This window comes from Vespula pensylvanica, chromosome 5 (genome assembly GCF_014466175.1).
Source record: "Vespula pensylvanica isolate Volc-1 chromosome 5, ASM1446617v1, whole genome shotgun sequence".
NCBI lineage: Eukaryota > Metazoa > Arthropoda > Insecta > Hymenoptera > Vespidae > Vespula > Vespula pensylvanica.
The window spans coordinates 5,219,220-5,236,985 of NC_057689.1; the positions used below are offsets into that span (position 1 = coordinate 5,219,220).

General features: G+C 34.0%; 1 protein-coding gene and 1 non-coding gene across 2 annotated transcripts; one reads left to right on the forward strand and one right to left on the reverse strand.

The window, feature by feature from the left end:
• Positions 1–935: 935 nt before the first annotated feature.
• Trnal-cag lies at positions 936–1,018 on the reverse strand. Its single transcript has one exon. It is a non-coding gene; the product is annotated as a tRNA-Leu (tRNA).
• A 2,270-nt stretch (positions 1,019–3,288) lies between these two features.
• LOC122629619 (nose resistant to fluoxetine protein 6-like) lies at positions 3,289–16,998 on the forward strand. Its single transcript, XM_043813253.1, has 13 exons — positions 3,289–3,920; positions 5,849–6,048; positions 7,051–7,259; positions 12,666–12,922; positions 13,015–13,185; positions 13,262–13,355; positions 13,426–13,545; positions 13,644–13,809; positions 14,689–14,864; positions 14,949–15,078; positions 15,556–15,873; positions 16,362–16,523; positions 16,630–16,998. Exons 1-12 carry the CDS (start codon positions 3,458–3,460, stop codon positions 16,485–16,487), a joined length of 2,430 nt encoding a protein of 809 aa, XP_043669188.1. The 5' UTR covers positions 3,289–3,457; the 3' UTR covers positions 16,488–16,523; positions 16,630–16,998.
• The last annotated feature ends 768 nt before the right edge of the window (positions 16,999–17,766 follow it).

A 17,766-nucleotide genomic window follows, 5' to 3' on the forward strand; every position in this document is an offset into this window, starting at 1 on the left:
GTGCCACCTCTACTATCATCGTATTCTCCTGTTACAAATTCTAATTTGCGGAGAGATATTTCCCTATGTCCGAAAACTGAACTTCCTAACGGGAGAACATAAGACTCAAGGAGGTGGCATGTGTAATCATGCCTCCTCTTCTCTCGTCGTATTCTCTTGTTACAAATTCTAATGTGCGGAGAAAGTTTTCCCTATGTCCGGAAACTGAATTTTCTTACAGGAGAACATAAGACTCAAGGAGGTGGCACGATTACACGTGCCACCTCTACTATCATCGTATTCTCCTGTTACAAATTCTAATTTGCGGAGAAATATTTCCCTATGTCCGAAAACTGAACGTTCTAACGGGAGAACATAAGACTCAAGGAGGTGGCATGTGTAATCATACCTCCTCTTCTCTCGTCGTATTCTCCTGTTACAAATTCTAATTTGCGGAGAAATATTTCCCTATGTCCGAAAACTGAACGTTCTAACGGGAGAACATAAGACTCAAGGAGGTGGCATGTGTAATCGTGCCACCTCTACTATCGTCATATTCTCCTGTTACAAATCCCATTTTGCGGAGAAATTTTTCCCTATCTTCATGAACTGAATTTTGTTAGGTAATTTTATATTTGTTAATTGTAGCTTGAACATTGTTGAATTATTTTTCAAAATTTGGAAATTATTTATAATTTTACTGTTACCAATGATCGTATAGGCAATATTTTGTTCAATGGTCATATATTTATTGTTTATAATAAGTTTATTTTTCTTTTTTTATGGAATTGATTATTCACATTCTGAATCATATTTTTAATTCTAGATGTACTACTTACATGTTAAATATATTTGAAATAGAATGATATTATAATTTGATACCTTACAATTGTATTTTGCCAATGCCGTGATTATCGATATTTATAGAATATCTCGTTTGACGAAACAAAAAAATATGTCAGAAGTGGGATTCGAACCCACGCCCACAGAGTGGACTGCGACCTGAACGCAGCGCCTTAGACCGCTCGGCCATTCTGACATAGATAATATCGTACAAATTATATTATATATGTTTATATTTTTGTCTTTCAATAAATATTTATGTTAATTGCAATAAATTTACATTATAATTGTATCTTTTTAATTCATATAATGCATTCTCTTAAATTTTGTCGATATATTTGATGTACATTCATTTTTAATCCATTCTGTAATGTTATGATTTAGTGTGTCTAATTAAACTATTTTTATTTATATATACGTAATATATTTTTATTGTGATTTATAATTACAGGAAGTTTTATACATTCCTTCATTCTTCTATTTCCAGGTAGAAGATCAAAAGTGTAAATACTTATATTAATGTCAGTTGAGGTGAACTAATAAGAACGTAAGTATAATGATCGATCTTTCACTTCCGAGTTGTGGCCTGTTGCAAATTATATACGCATACGTTCGGTCACGTAGAAAGCTTCGTTGCATAAGTTGTAACCGGATCTTTCGAGACGTAGGTAGCTTCCAGGAGAGAAGCCGAGTGAAAACGGAAGAAATGTTACGACGAAAGAAAATGGAAATTGGAAGATAGAATAATAAATTTGGAGAAACTTCGAGCTTCGTAATAACTTCGCAATGGTTATATACGTAGTGAGAATAAGTAGTACTGAAAATTGTTAATATCAATTGTATTCCCAATTTCATTGTGCTAAAAACGTTTAAGCCAAGTACATATATAAAACGTCTTGTTGAACGACAATACAATTTTTTATTTTATTTTATGAACAAATATCTCGCCCGTTTTGTTTCGTTTTATGTGAAGAATCATGTTTCACGAGTGTCCTCTTTCTTTATTTCTTTCTCGTCATTTTTGATCAATAGTTCATAGCTACTATAATGATATCATTTCTAGCGTCTTATATTTCACAAAAACATAACAGATAATGCTTGATAATGAAGAAAAAATCGAAATAATTTTGAAGTACAGAAAATTAGATAGCTGATTAAAGTTAATTTCATTCTCCAAGTTCCATACAAATTTATGCCGAAAAGGTTTCATGATTTTTCGTGTTCTATTGTATTGTGTCACCAAGGCTTCAATATCGAAAGATCGATAAGAACACTCAAACGCAATATCTTTTTTCTCTTTATCATGATCTATTCTGAAAGGAAGAATGACATTTATTTCCCAAATTACTTTTTATATTCTTTCCATTTATCGATGTATGTATATATATTCTGTATTTTACATAGAGAATATTTTATATCGAGGATAAAGGAAGCCGTTTCATCCATCTATGATAAAGGGAAAATACTATCTCAATGATTTTCCACTCTTGAGAGAAAACTCTGTCACTTATTGTTAGGATCCTTGTCCAGATCAATCATATTGTTGGCCTTTAGAGTCTACTTCCACTATATTGTAATACCTATTGTATTATCCACTGTATTGTCTGATAAACTATAATATAATTGTAATACCTATTGTATTGTCTGATATACTATAGCATAGAAATACAGAGAAGAACTCACGACAGCTTTTCTCCAAAATCTCTCTCTCTCTCTTTCTGTCTATCTCATAGGACGAAAATCGTCAGTAAGTTCGCCCTTGCGGAAATTTCAATTAAACTATCCACCGCAAGGTCGGTGCTTGTCAAAGACACTCGTGTTTGTGCAAGTTACTAAAATTCGTTCGCAAGCTCGCGTCCGTTTAATTGCGTTGAGAAAACGTTTAGGATAGACAATCTCCGTGATCCACGACATTTCCTTGGCTGCCAAAGAAGGAACTACACCGGCGGTAATGTGCATTGCCGAAAGAGAAAGGGGAACTATTCTGCAGCTGCTGTGAGCCGATTCGCATCATTCAGTGCGTGATCCTTAACGTATATGTGCAAACGTTCCTTTCTTTGTGGAACGAGGTTCGTGAAAGAATTTCATTTGACGGAAGTGTTAGCTAAGTGTTCAATCTATTTGATTTAATAGAGATCCGAAAGAAGAAACGAACGTTTCTCATTAATATCGAGAAGAAGAATATCAAATCTAGTCTATCATATCTAGTTACGAATTTCGTTCGTTAGTACGTTCGTTGATACGATTCGTAGAACGACTAGAGAAGTGAAAGAATTGCTCTCGTTATTGTTGAATTGTTTATCGAAGGAATCACTCTTGGAAGTAAGAAAAAAAAAAAAAACAAAGAGCAAAAGAGGAAAGAAAAAAATCGGAAATCTCCGTATCTTTGAGGGAACGTGTCGCAGTTTTAAAGTTTCGAGGTAGGATCATTCAAGAATGTTGAGTAGATCGAGTAGATCAAGAAACGAAAGAATCTATCGCGATAATCTTCTAGCGTTGTTTAATGTTTTTATATATTAACATTGTCTTTTTTTGTGAAAATGATGACATCTTAAATAGTTTCATCGGTTTTTGCCGAGAAAGAAAATAGAAAAGTATAACTGAATCAAGTTTGTTGGTATTAAAGGAAGTAAATATGGCTCGATATTTGAGTTGTTCATTGCTGATACTCGGAGTCGTCAATTTGGCTATTTCGAGAAACGAATCAAACATTCTACGACTGAGTAAATCCCCGAAAGTGATGGATGCTGTTGTCGAGGTGAAGAAAAACGATATTAATAATTCTAGTGATTATTTAGAAGAAAGAAACGTAACGAAAAGGAACGAGTCGCTCGTTGAGTTCAGCAAGAACAATCCTGAGTTAGATTGGAAAAATCATGTTAAGATCGCTATGGAAAATGAAGAGGAACATCATGATTTGGACGTTGATTTTATGAATGAAAAACTCGAGAGGACTGCGAACAGCATTCAATGGTTCTCGGATCTGTATGATCCACTTAAGTGGACGAGAGTACCCGGAAAACTTCAGGATGAGTGTAGAAAGGATATGGATTGTTTTCTCAAGTCTCTTAAGGATGGAAAGCTCTGGGCTGCTAAGAGTAAGTAGCATGCTTTTACTCTTATCCATGTATTCGATGTCCTATCTAATTCTTTGAATAATTTTGTCGAAATATTTTCAAATACGTCGATTCATCGATCGTCCAAAAATCTTAGAGAGAAGATGTTTCGAGCAGTACGGTAGACAAATATTTATTAGATTTACGATTCCATAAATTTGTTGTTACTTTATGAAACTCCACAATTTACCGCCTTGTAACACAGTAATGACACAATGAACAAATTGCTTTACGAGTTTTTACCTCGCGACGCATCGATGGAGCGCGTCAAGAGGGAAATTGTATTTTCGATTTCTTTACGAAGCGACATAAATTGTTAACGAAGTAAACAAGAATTTTCTCGCCCAATGGTTTCTTTCTTTTGAACAAAGGCTGATCATCGTGAAAACTTATGAAAACGTTGACGGTCGGTCGTTAACATAAATTAGAATGCAGACTCGTATCGAAAGATACATCGTATCCTCTCTTTCTTTTTTCTTTTCTTCTTTCTTTCTTTTTTTTTCTTTTACATTTTTTCGTTTACCTCGACCCACATTTACTCAAGGATTCTCTCGAAAGGAGAAAGCATTGTTCCGATGCTGCGACCAATTCGAGTCAGGCTCGAAGTTCGAAAAAGAAATAAAACACTTGCAATTGGCCGACGATAAAAAATTTTTTATAGCTCGTAACACTGGAAAGTGTCAATCGATAGATGCACGAGATTAAAAAGTATTTTAGAAAGCGAAAGGATGAAGCAGTTGATTGCATGCATAAAGTTATGACGGAAAATCTTGCAAAATCGTTTTTTATCTATGTATATATCCTTTTCTTTACAACATCGAGAATTTCTGGGATATATCGTTCCGATCGATGCGAGGAAATGACGAAACTTGAGAGAGTGCACAGGTGCTTGCCCGATGGATTCCGCTTGTCACGGAATAATATGTCTCTGTAGGAGTGGGAAGAGAATGAGCTGTAAGCGATGTTCATTGATTATCTCGAACAATACTGCGATTCTCTCGGCATATCAATTACAGACCATGACAGACACGTTCTGAGCGATACGATCGATCCTTTTTATAATATATGAGACAGAAATATGCTAGGTCATTGACTGGTTCAGAATTAAAAAAAAAAAATGTCGAATATATGTAATCTTTTAACGCGAGAGGAGAAACAATAAAATCCAAAAAAAAAGAAGTAAAAGGATAGATAGTCGTATATTTCGCAGTAACGTTGTTATTTCGAAGCATGTCGGTGTTGCATTATTGAGTAATCTCTCTTCGGACAACTTCGTCGCGCTACGAATTATTTCGTAACGTTCCTAATGATTTTTAAATATAGCTGCGTCAGTCATCGTGCTCGTTCTATTACGATTACCTTCTTACACTTGTGAAATTGGTACCTCTCGCTCTTTTACGTTTAGTGTAGATTTCATTTTTCTTTCGTTTTTAATCCTTTTCCTCATTCTTTATTTTCTTCTCTTTTTTTTTTTTTTGTTTTTACTTCTTATTAACGTTTAAGTATATCAAGCACGTCGAAACGATGATAATCTAGATTACATAGTCTATGCAAGATAATCGAAGGAAAGTATAGTTTGTGTGTGTGTGTGTCTGTTTACTAAGAGAAAATAAGATAGAACAAACCATCGCGATGTAATTTGCGTCATCTCATTTGATGTAATCTACACTTTCTATCCAATACTATCGGCTTTAAATTGTCCGGGCAAGTTTATATAACTGATAATGAACCTTTCGAGTTAAGACAACGTAATTGAACCTTCGTATGTAATTGGATCCTCATACTTTATTTATCTCTTTCTCTCTATGTCTCTTTATCTATCTCTAAAAATATCGAAGCCTCCGTTTTCTAAAATAGTTTGGTGGTCCACACACGATATCTATTTTTTCTTTTTTTTTCCTCTTTTGCAGTGTCCGATGCAAGTGGCCGATATTCCTCGCAATTTCATTTTGGAAATGACTTTTGGTTGGGCTCGAGTACACTATGCAAAGAGATCAACGTAACGAACGAGAAAAATCTAACGGGTGGTTCGAAAAATGCACCACCTTATTCTGTCAGCTTTCACGTTGCGAGGATGTACCTGACTTTGCCAGAGGAACTTGAATTATCGGTGAGTGTCCTTGTAATAGTAGGAGAAAGGGAAAGAGAGAGAGAGAGAGAGAGAGAGAGAGAGAGAGAGAGAGCGAGAGAGAGAGGAAAAGAGAGAGAGAGAGAGAGAGAGAGAGAGAGAGAGAGAGAGAAGGAGAGAGAAAGGGAGAAATAACAGAAGAGAAAGAATATCAAGAGACACTCGTGCAGCCGGTAAAATGCGCAAAGCTCAACCTACCATTTACCTATTATAATGGATTTTACTATATACGATGGTAGTAACCGTAGGGAAAACGAAGTTACGAGCGTTCATGCAGATTTAAAGCGTATATCCGAAGGGAAAAATGAATCTTCCATCGAAAATATATCCAGAGGGATTATCTTGTTATTTTTAACCTACATGTAGAATTGAAAGGGTGAAAAAAGAATGTTATCATTATCATTATCATTATCATTATCATTATCATTACTATTATTATTAATATTATTATAACATCCTAGGAATCCATAGTATCTAAGCTCGATTAATGTTAATCGAAAATTTTCTTACGATTAACATAATAATCTTCAAGCCTCATGATGAAATGACAAGTAAGTAGGTAGACATGGCACTTGGAGAAACAGAAGCTTTATTCTGTTATTAAATACACTTGAAGAAGCTTGAAACTTTAACGCAGCTGCTGACTGAGGTAAACTCTCTTCTCTCTGGAAAAGTAGTAAGTTCGACGTTTACGATAATCGGATTATGCAACGCCTTATATTTCGAACTTCTATAAACGGCAACATTACTAACGGAGAAAAGAGAGAAGTAGATAGATAGATAGATAGACAGATAGATAGATAGATAGATAGATAAATAGAGAGAGAAAGAAAGTTCTTTGCGGTAAGCTGCTAGAAAACGAACGAAAAGGAAAAGTAAATAATAAGAAAGGAAAAAAGAAGAACACGAAAAGAGTATTTCTGTCCTCACGCGATAAAACAGTCAATAGCAATTCTCGGCCATTGATTCACGTTTTACTTTCAGACACGACAAGTATTTTTGGGTCTTTGCCTGCCAAGTTCCTGCGATCGGCCGTCCTTGATGTCAATGTTAAGAGCCAGCGCGGATCGAGTCGAACGAGAGGGTAATTCTACATATCGATCGGTTGGTCCGAAAATTCACATTTTAACCGTGAAACCGGTGCCGTTAAGCGACTACACCGTTTGGCAAGACCCCAAGTTCTACGTGCTCGCGTGAGTGATCGTTAATAATAGATACTCGTGATATCGAAAACCGAACTGTTTGTTGTTGTTGTTTTCTACCTATATAGATAATCTTCTTTGGACCGGAGAACATATCTAAGTTGATCTAAACTTTTGATTAAATTTACGTTATCTTATATTGATTGCAAGATATCCGAACGGATAATTTTTTGGATTCGCTTGAATTAAAGTTATTTAATATTTACGCGATTATATTAAAAACTTCTTAATAATCTTTAAGTAAAAATTTAATAAAAAGATGTTAATACGATATCGTTTATTGGATAACACTTTGCCGAGATTAAGCCTCCGAATACTTATTCATCGTAATTGATCGGTATGTAGGTAGCATTAAAGCAGCTCCTAATTGATTGGCCTATTTCCGAGAAATTATTACCGATCGTAACGTGCATCAGTAGCACGAGCTCGTTAGTTTCGCTAGACTTTCCTTCCTAATTATTTTTACAATATCGAATGAACGTCCTAATAAAACTGATGATCCTATTCGCAACTGACACATTTCCGATCGATTCGACTTTTCGACAAGTAGAATGTGAGATTCGCGAGCCGTGTAATTATGTGGGGAATCAATCGACGTTCATTTCATTAACGGGTGGTTGTGGTAATTAGAAATCTACCCTTTTAATTTTCTACGCTCGTCAAAATATTGTTTTAATAATATCGCGAAAATTTAAGGACCGTTGAATTTGACTGATTTTTATAATTAGTACGTTTGCACTTTGTTCGCCAAAAATATAAACTAGTACGCTCAGAAATTCCTTGCCAAAAATATAATGATCTCTCGCGTTTACTTTAAGAAAATGCAAGGTACTTTTCACTTAACTCGTTTCTACGTTTATTCGACGGTGCGTTGTGACTTGGCAGAGAAGGTAATTACATTTTCTATGAGTTTCTCCTTTGCACATTATACCTATTAACAAACTTATTTAAAGAGATAAAGAAACAGAGAAAGAGAGAAATCAGCAACTCGTCCAACGAGTTTAACAATCGTACGAGACTTCGAAATCTCCGAAATATTATTATCCGTAGCGATCTATAAAAGTGTTTACGTTCAAAATAACTTTCGAACTACATTCTAAAGTGTATCCGTATATCTACCTTTCTAATGTTACGAAACAAAAATAGCAACCTTATCTGCATGCCCGGAAAAGTTTGTATTTTCTTCTGAGAGAGAAAAAAAAGACAAAGAAGGAAAGAATAAAGAAAAGCTTGAAATTTGCGATTCCCATGGCAGTATCTCGTATTGCAAATGTCCATAATTCTACCGATATACATGGTTAATGTTACGCGAGCAAAATTTGTACGATGGTTGATATACTTTTAGAAATTTGTTCTAACACAACTGAATACGGAACAAAATGCGTGAGCATCGTAAATGCACGCGTTTCAAAAGCATACAGAGATAATACGTTTTTTACGAAATTTTATATTTATGTCCTATGACAACACACAATATTTATGAAGAGAAAATATTACGCGTAGATTCGTATCTGTTTACTTTTACAGGTCACGAAATTTTTCTTTACGAACTTGCGAAATGATAATACATCTTTTATCCGTGCAATCGAGTCTGTGAATTGACATTTCCTTTTGAAAGGTCAGTGCAAACGACAACGTGAAAAGAGATGTGACAAAAATTTATGCGAATCACGATTGTTATCGGTACTAAGCTTTTACTTTACGATTCACTGTCACTGATCGAACCTTGGAATCGTATGTTTACAAGCGTAAACCTTTCTTATACTTTCTTTCTTTATATGAGAGGTAGTAATACATGTCGCTTATGTAATCTTTTACGTTAAAAACTGATACGTACATTAAAATCGACTCCGATAATAATTTCTTTTTATTGCGAATTTATTGAAATTTTCTATATAAATGTTTCGAGAAACAAAAGATTTTAATGTGAAATCATTTTTCTTCGCTTAAGAATTTATGAATAAAGGGGTTATCATCAATGACGAAATAATAATCCACACAAACCAAGTAGCTCAAATTATAATCCAAGTAACATTATTACTTTAACTTTTAAACAGAGTTTCTATCTCTAAACAGTCTCTTTTAGTTGAATTCACACTGCAAAAGTTCTTCTTCGCGTTTCTCTGAAACAAGAGACAAAAGAGTTGAAAATTATTCAAATAATTTGTCTTTAATTTGTCGTACTTTAAGAGAAAACAAAAGTATCATGAATTTCTTGACGAATTTCACATTTTTTTTTCTGAAGTAATTATCAATGTGAAATATTACGTTGGAAGGAGAGATTTTTCGGAGTTTGCTCTTTCAGAGACTCGAAAAATGATGGATTTTCGGCAATATATAATCCTCTTTATAGCGACAATTCTCTTACCCTTTTTAAACCCTCTTCTCGCTCGACAAATTCGTTTTGCTTTCATACATGACCGTGTCCATCGATCGTCGAACCTGCTGTGACTCTTTAAATTTTAATCAAACGCTTTTCTCTATTCTCTCTCTCTCTTCTTTCCTCTCCATCATCGATATGCAAAAATGTTCGACTATTTTTTTAAAAATAAACGATGTATAATAACTACGTCTATTCAAACGATATAAAATGCACGATTTTAAATTTACATGAATTCCATCGTTTTAATTCTATCTTTTAAAGATTTCATATCGACACTCACTGCCGTACAGTTTTGCAGAATTTATTTTAAACATAGATATATGTATGCAAAATTTATTTGTCAATCCAACCCTGTTTACAATTGAGAATTTAATTTTAACAATACGTAAATATATACAATAATAAATATAATAAAACATTTATCTTCGTTTTTATTTGATCAAGATTTTAATTGATCGTACTTACTTTTACATTATAGAATATAAATCATATAGATATATAATAATAATAAGAAGAAAAAACAAACGAAGAAGATTGATTAATCATTTTAGCATTCGCGACCTCAACCTATTCTTCACCATGTAAAATGAATAGAAGATTCAAACGTATTAGGATCAAGTTCGTTTTGCGAGCGAACGTAATTCGAAAAAAGATATGGCTCGACGAGCTTGATTTAACCTTTTTTTATATAGCATGCCTGATTATAGGCTAGTCTCTCGTGTTTTCTCGCTTGCAGTAACAGTAGCAGCAACAGCAATAGCTAACTATTACGTAAGATTATAGAAAGCCTTAAACGTCTGACTTGTGAAAGTGCCACGTTATCGTTTGCATTCCATTGGTCGAATACGGGTTTCGATGAGGTCGAGTCGAATTTAACGAGGACAGACAGGTCATGGATATCGATCTCGAGGGTAACTTTTTATTTGAAATTATCTTTTCTTTTCTTTTTTTAATTTAAGAAAGAACCTAACGTGTTCTATTTACCTTTACAAACTTTAAAACGAGAACATGGCGATACGAATTTGCTTCCATTATCGGGATAATTATGGCACTATAATGCATAAGTAATGATAATACGATATCGATTATCGTAAATCGGTCTCGAAACGAGCAACAACTGAAAGAATAGAACGTAAATATCTACGTATATCGTGATAATCTTTGATCGTAAGAGAAAATGGGCCAGGCAAATGTTCTTGTAACCTTGGCTGCTGCGTTGTTGCGTGTCACGCCATCCTTAGAATAATTTTCTTAAAGTATTGTAATAATCGTAAATACTTTCTATCTGAAACTCATGGATTTAGTCAGATGAGGTATTTTAACAAACAGACTTGGAAAGATCGAGATATAGACTTTCTAATATAAGTCTATATAAGTAAAAAGATAAATCAACTAGTTAGAAAGGATGCTTGTTTCATTAATTTTTCTTTTTATTTCGTATTATGTAATTAATGCTATATATCTATCAAGCAACGATTAAATGTTTTTAGTAATATCCTACGTATAAGTTGAATGTTTAAAAAGTAGATACGTATCTCGTAAAGTCGAAGTAAAACGCGATCGTGTTAATAAATCGAAACTTGTTTTTTCTTATTTCGCAAGATATTTTAACAAATTTTATTATCAAAAGTGATCGCGTATACTTAGAGTATATCTGAAGAAATATAGTAATTTTCAACAAGTGGAAAAGATTTAGTCTGAATGATTCGATCGTTTCATTTTCCATCTACTAACGAAAGTAACTTGGCACGTACAATACAGAGTAATTTTCCAAATAGAGACGCTGGGATTTTATCTCCCTTAGGTAGTACCTCTTCCTTAGTTTCTCTCTATTTCTCTATAAAGACGCATGGGACACGACAAATTTATGGTTTAACGTAAATTGCATCATGCTGCATCTTTCGACGCTCTCCCAAGAGAAAGAGAGAAAGAAAGAGAAAGACGGAGACTAAAGAGAATCAAATAGAAGAAATAGAATCGAATAGAATGTACGCCTTCAAAGAATACTAACGAACGTCTCTCCCCATTTTTTTATGATTCACCAATTTTTAACTTGTTACGAGTTAATAAAAAAAATAATTTCATCAAATAAAAACACGTGTTTACTTATATATATCACTATATATACATTTGTATAATTCACATATATTCGTTGATCAAAAGCGATTTGTTTTTCTAAGAAAATAAAACCTATCTTTACTTCGATTTTTCACTTTCGTATTTCCTAGACGCCGATAAGAAGTAGTTCTAGTAAGTAGGTAATTTGCGAAGGTCGTCCTGCAGTAAACGTTCACCTACCAAGTGAGAATGTTATTTCTATGGTAAAAGGAAATCCATGTCACTCCACGTTCAGTTCAATAAATAATTCTAATTCAATCGAACAATTTTTCTACGCAAAGTATACTGATTTTTATTTTTCTTCTATAGTTCAATAAAAAGCATTGCACTTAGGAGAATTTCCTTTTTTCAATATTCATCTACACAGATACCTATTCATTGAAAATTGTATCTACTTTTATTGGTATAAGATCGCTTCGATGTAATTTTGTTAATAGTTTTTATTCGTGCGCTTGTACCGGAACAAGTAAATAGAAGCTTCGTCGAATAAACTACCAATGATATCGCGGTCCACTGAGAACGAAAACTGTTTTTTTTTATTTTCGATTTACTCAATGGATTTTTCATTCGTTTAACTTAATTGAATTCTAATACAGAAGTTAAACATTTAAATGAGAAAATCTCTTGACGCAACTCCTTGGTTGGAGGTCGCGTCTTACACGTGTCTGTCACAGTGAAAAGAGGAAAATTGACGAGACTTTCCCTTTCCGAATACCGGTTGGAATAATAAGGAGTTACGAAAATGAAATTCTTCAACGTTATAGAATATATTTCATTTAAAAGCAACTCAATCTAACTTGCAATGGTACAAGTTTTACTTAGGTATAAATATTAATGAGATATTTTTTTCCCTATATTTTTTTTTATTTTTGTATTTTTTTCTTTTTTAATTCTAGCACCGTCGGCGGAGGTATACTTCTTTTAATGATATGTGCCGCGATCTACGAGCAAAATATCATGATAGAAAGTACAGATATCGAGTCTTCAAATGTAACCAATAATAACGAGAAAGTGATTAACTTTACGGATAAAAATTTAACTCAGGACAGTTGTATCTCGATAGTCCAAGAAAATGGAGAGGAATTGATTGATAAAGGATCGAACAATATACAGAAGGATTTAACTACTCAGATAAAGGATGCTAACGAGAGAGGTAAATTTGTAGTTTCTTTAATCTCTATTTTCTGGAATTGTATAACGTATATTAAAAAAAAAAAAAGATTTTTAATTCTAAATATGTTTTAGGATTTTGGGCGAAATGTCTACTCGCTTTCAGTCCTACCGTAAATGGTGGAAAAATTATCAGCACCGAACCAGCTGCTAGAGACAGTTTGACCTGCCTTCACGGTCTTCGAGTCTTTTCATTAGGATGGGTCGTAATGGTCCACACGTATCTCCAAGTTTTTGCTATCGCAGGTGACTATTTCTCTCATGAATTCTTTTCTACAATTCATTCGTTTCTCCTAAAGTCAGCGAATATTATTACTTTTAGAGAATAAAATGCTACGTACTGTCACCGAGAGGAACTTTATGTTCCAGACGATCAGCAATGCTACTTTCTCGGTCGATACGTTCTTTTTCATCAGGTAAGTGATTCAAGTATATGAAATTCAGGTCAGAATAGAACAATGAAATTAATCTTATTTTATTCTTCAGTGGTCTTCTGGTCACGATCTTGTTCTATCGATCGTTAGGAAGCTTGAAAATCGATAAAAGCGATTTTCTGAAAACGAGCACGAGCAAGTTCATCGTTATGATTCTCTACAGATTCGTACGGTGAATACTATTATCATAAAGAAAAGAAATAACTGAGAATTATTTTCATATCACGATTACTCTCGACCTAATATTTTTTTTCCTTTTCATTCATGAAGATTGACACCAGCTTATCTTTTCGTCCTTGGGATTAACGAAATCTCTATAAAACAGATTCAAGCTAAGACTGTCTTCACACCGGAGATGGCTGATCATTTGAACTGTGACAAATTTTGGTGGAGAAACGCTCTCTACTTAAACTCTCTTTATCCTCGTAAAGAAATGGTAAGTCGTTCATGCTTATTTTACATTATAATCGATGTAGGTGAAAAAGTTAACTACACGAATCAATTACGTAGAAATCCTTTCGTAATTTTTTCATTTTCTATAGTATAAATATAGGGGAAAAAATCGCTTTTACATTTTTATATATATATATATGTCTGTGTATGTGTGTGTGTGTACATATATTCTGCAATATATTACGTCAATGTGTTAATCTTATTACATGAATCATATTAATCATTTTAGAAAGGCAAGTCGATCGAGTTCACAAAAAACATTTCATTATAATCGCGATATTATTATATAGAAGAAACTCGATTACCTTGCAAATCAATCAGTGATCTAGAATCATCGCTTCGCTGATCGTTCGTATTTGCTAATTGTCTCGATTGGTGTAATCCTTAATGAGGTTTAACGATTAATGTCCAGACTTAATATTAGATCAGTACCTGTGTCAGAGAAAATGAAATTGCAGGTCTGTATTTAGTACGGTCGTCAGCACACCTGCTCGCGCCAAATGTGTGTCACCGAAATCTCTTCCTATGCGCCCTCGACAAATCCAAGCGAATACATCTACCAATTGGTGGAACGCAGAAAGGTGCTTCGATCGTTTTCCAATAATTAATTCTATCGGTGATGGGAAAGTTTCGAACCGATGAGACACGATCGAGCGTGACAACGAGGATCTCGATAAAAATCACCTTTACGAACGATCGAAGAAGCGAAGTAGTTAATTAGATTTTCGCTGACAGTTCGAAAGATATCCAACTTGAGAATTCATCTTTTACTACTCCAAACTTCTTGTGCGGATTCTATAGAATTATGAAACTTTAACCGTCGAGTTATTCCTACATTTCAATGCGAACGATGAAATTTCAGTGTATGCTGTGGAGTTGGTATATGTCGAACGATACGCAATTCTACGTTCTTGGTATTCTTCTCCTTCTTTTCTCCGTCAAATACAAGAAAATAGTAATCATCCTGGTGATACTTCTTATCATATCTTCTTGCTTCACAACCTTCTCTGTAGCGTATGCCAATGACTACGTCGCAAGGTATAAACGATCATTTAATCATTATTCTTTTTCTATCTATCTCTCTAACTATTTTTCTAAACGCATTGTTATCTTCATATTCAGAATACAAGAACCATTCGCCCTTTTCGACGAACTTTATGATAAGCCTTGGTTAAGAGCCGGGCCTTATTTCATCGGTACAATTACAGGATATTTGTTATTCAAAACCAACTGCAAGATCGAGTTATCTGTGGTAAGTACCTACTTACATAAAAACGTAATACGTAAAATTCTCAACCCTCCTCGAGGTTACATTACAAGATCGTCAATTCTACGAAAATTCTATAGAAGGTATTATAAAAAGCAGAAAATAGGACATCGCTAGACACAATATTATCGGGAGACGTATTATATTTCGCATGAATGGCGTATGCCTCTCTTAAGAGGCATACCGCCACCAAACGTGGCCTCGATTCACCGAATCGATCCTTCTCCAACGACGATTATTTTCTATTTCGCCAACACCAAGTCTAATCTTCGTATTTCAAAACTCTGTTCCATCTCAATATAAAGTACAACAATAATATCATACGATCTTCTTTTTTCTTTTTTTCTTTGTTCAACGACTAGTCTAGTACGAAACAATTAATTGAAATAATAAAAGGGAGAGAAATATGAAGATAAAAAAAAAAGATAAAAAGAAGATAAAAAATCATCCTTTCACTTTCAGTGCGCAAAGTTGACAGGTTGGTTGCTGTCAGGATTGATAATGTTCTCAGTGGTCTACGGCTTATATCCAGCTAATTTAACGGTTGTGGTGAGTTCAATTTACGCGGCCTTGGGTCACACTGCCTGGGCACTAGCAGTGGCCTTCATCGTGATCCAATGTTGTACCGGTTCAGCTAAAATGGTAGACAGCCTTCTGTCTCTGAGGCTGATGTATCCGCTATCGCGGCTAACTTATTGCGCTTATTTGGTGCATCCTGTCATCATGACGATCACCGTTGCGCAAATGGATGGCCCGTTGCATCTTCATAACGGTATTGTGGTAAGGCCTTTTTCTCACAATTATTTTTTCATTTCTAACATTATCAGAACATAACATAGTATATGGGATGTTTATAGGATTTGAATTTTTAAATTTGAAAATAAACAAAGAATCATTTTTCCTGAATTATTATTATTTTCGAAATAAATTTCACGCGTTATGTCTTATCTTATATATGGTAAGTGCAAAGACTTGGAAAATACAAGGAAAAAGTGGTAAAAGATGTCATGTATCAAACTATGTCTTGCATCAAGTAGATAACAGACTAATGCGAGGTAGCATTATTTCAAAATCATTTGTTCCTTTCGCTGCATGGATTATGCTGCGTATTCATATCATACAATTTTATATTCATATCCTTTGGATACTTTGCTTACTGTGTTTAAGTTTTCCAACGTCTTTGTTGCATAGATAAAGAGAAAGAAAATGAAATGCTCTCACAGAAAAACATATTAAATTCGCATACATACGTTACTGTGCTTTTAAAGCTCATCGTTTACTTTGGCAATCTTGTCGCCTCCTACCTCATGTCATTTTGCATTTCCATCGCTTTCGAGGCACCAGTTGTAAATCTTTTGAAGATCTTCTTTACTGGAAAAAAACGGACGAGATAGGACACAAAATTTATTGGCTGTCGTCAGTGACATACGGTACGGTATAAAAATTAAAAAAGAATAAAAATAAAAATACTTCTTGCATTTCTTTTTTCAATATTCATTAATTCTCCATTCATTAATTCATTCATTGACTTTTCAGAGAGAATCGAGAGAAAAAGCAACGATAAACTGGTGTATTCTTTAACGAAAAAATCCTGCTAGATGATACATATAATCCGTTCACGTTTTTGTAGAAATGTATAAACGTCGAAAAGGCAGTTATATATGTACATGTATACGTATATGTATCATTAAGCTTAGAATAGTATATTTTGTAAATAATATTTTTTATAACATTTAAATCTTTTTAATGCAAATGAATGTGAAATATTCCGTAAATACGTAGCTAAATCCGAAACGAACGAGAAAAAGAGATAGAACAATATTATCGTGTTCGGTTTTCTATTGGCCTTTATAACATTCGTTATTGTGTATCGACAAAAATAAAGTGAAGAAGTGTATACTGTGACAAACGAGTTGATTCTTTGGAGAAGAACTTTCTTTCACCTTTCCCAATCCGTTCCCTTCTACTCCGCTAAATTTACCGATAGAACGTGAAGAACGTCATACAAGTGAACGGTTAGGTAAAAGACAAAATTCATTTAGTGACAGTTTATTTCCTCGTTTCAGTAGATGCGAGGGCAACATCAAAAATATCGTGATCGCGACAAAAGAGAAAAAGAGAGAGAAAGAGAGAAATTCAAGTTGGACATGAAAACACGTTGACTTTTCTCGTCTATCGTGAGATACGAAAAATTGTATAGGAGTACAGATACACACACACACACATTATATGTACACACACACATAGACACAAGTACAAACGTATATATTGCGAATTGATTTTCGATGCTTCGACCATATGTGAATACTTTAACATGCTTGTATCCTTTTTCGCTTATAAATATTTTTATACACACACACACACACACACACACACACATATATATACATATAAAGAGTTACATATATTTTCTACGAAACAGACGTTTCTAGGGTGTAATAACTGATCCAAACGATATACTTCATTGATGTACATCGACGCTTATCGAAGTTGGAGATATTGATATATCGTATAGATATATATAGATATACATATCCACTCTCGAGATAGAATATTTCGGATTGAATAAAATATCGCAGAATAGCAAAATTTCATATTTTCGTATCAAATATAGTATACGATTAAATGTCAACCTTACGAACGGTATAATTAATCTTTCTCTCCTTAACATGC

Excerpts from the sequence above, each read along its gene's own strand:
- LOC122629619 (XM_043813253.1), top strand. The coding sequence starts at position 3,458 with ATGGCTCGATATTTGAGTTGTTCATTGCTGATACTCGGAGTCGTCAAT. Across the intron at positions 12,923-13,014 it reads AAAGGATGCTAACGAGAGAG|GATTTTGGGCGAAATGTCTA; the intron begins GTAAATTTGTAG and ends AATATGTTTTAG. Across the intron at positions 13,810-14,688 it reads TTTATCCTCGTAAAGAAATG|TGTATGCTGTGGAGTTGGTA; the intron begins GTAAGTCGTTCA and ends ATGAAATTTCAG.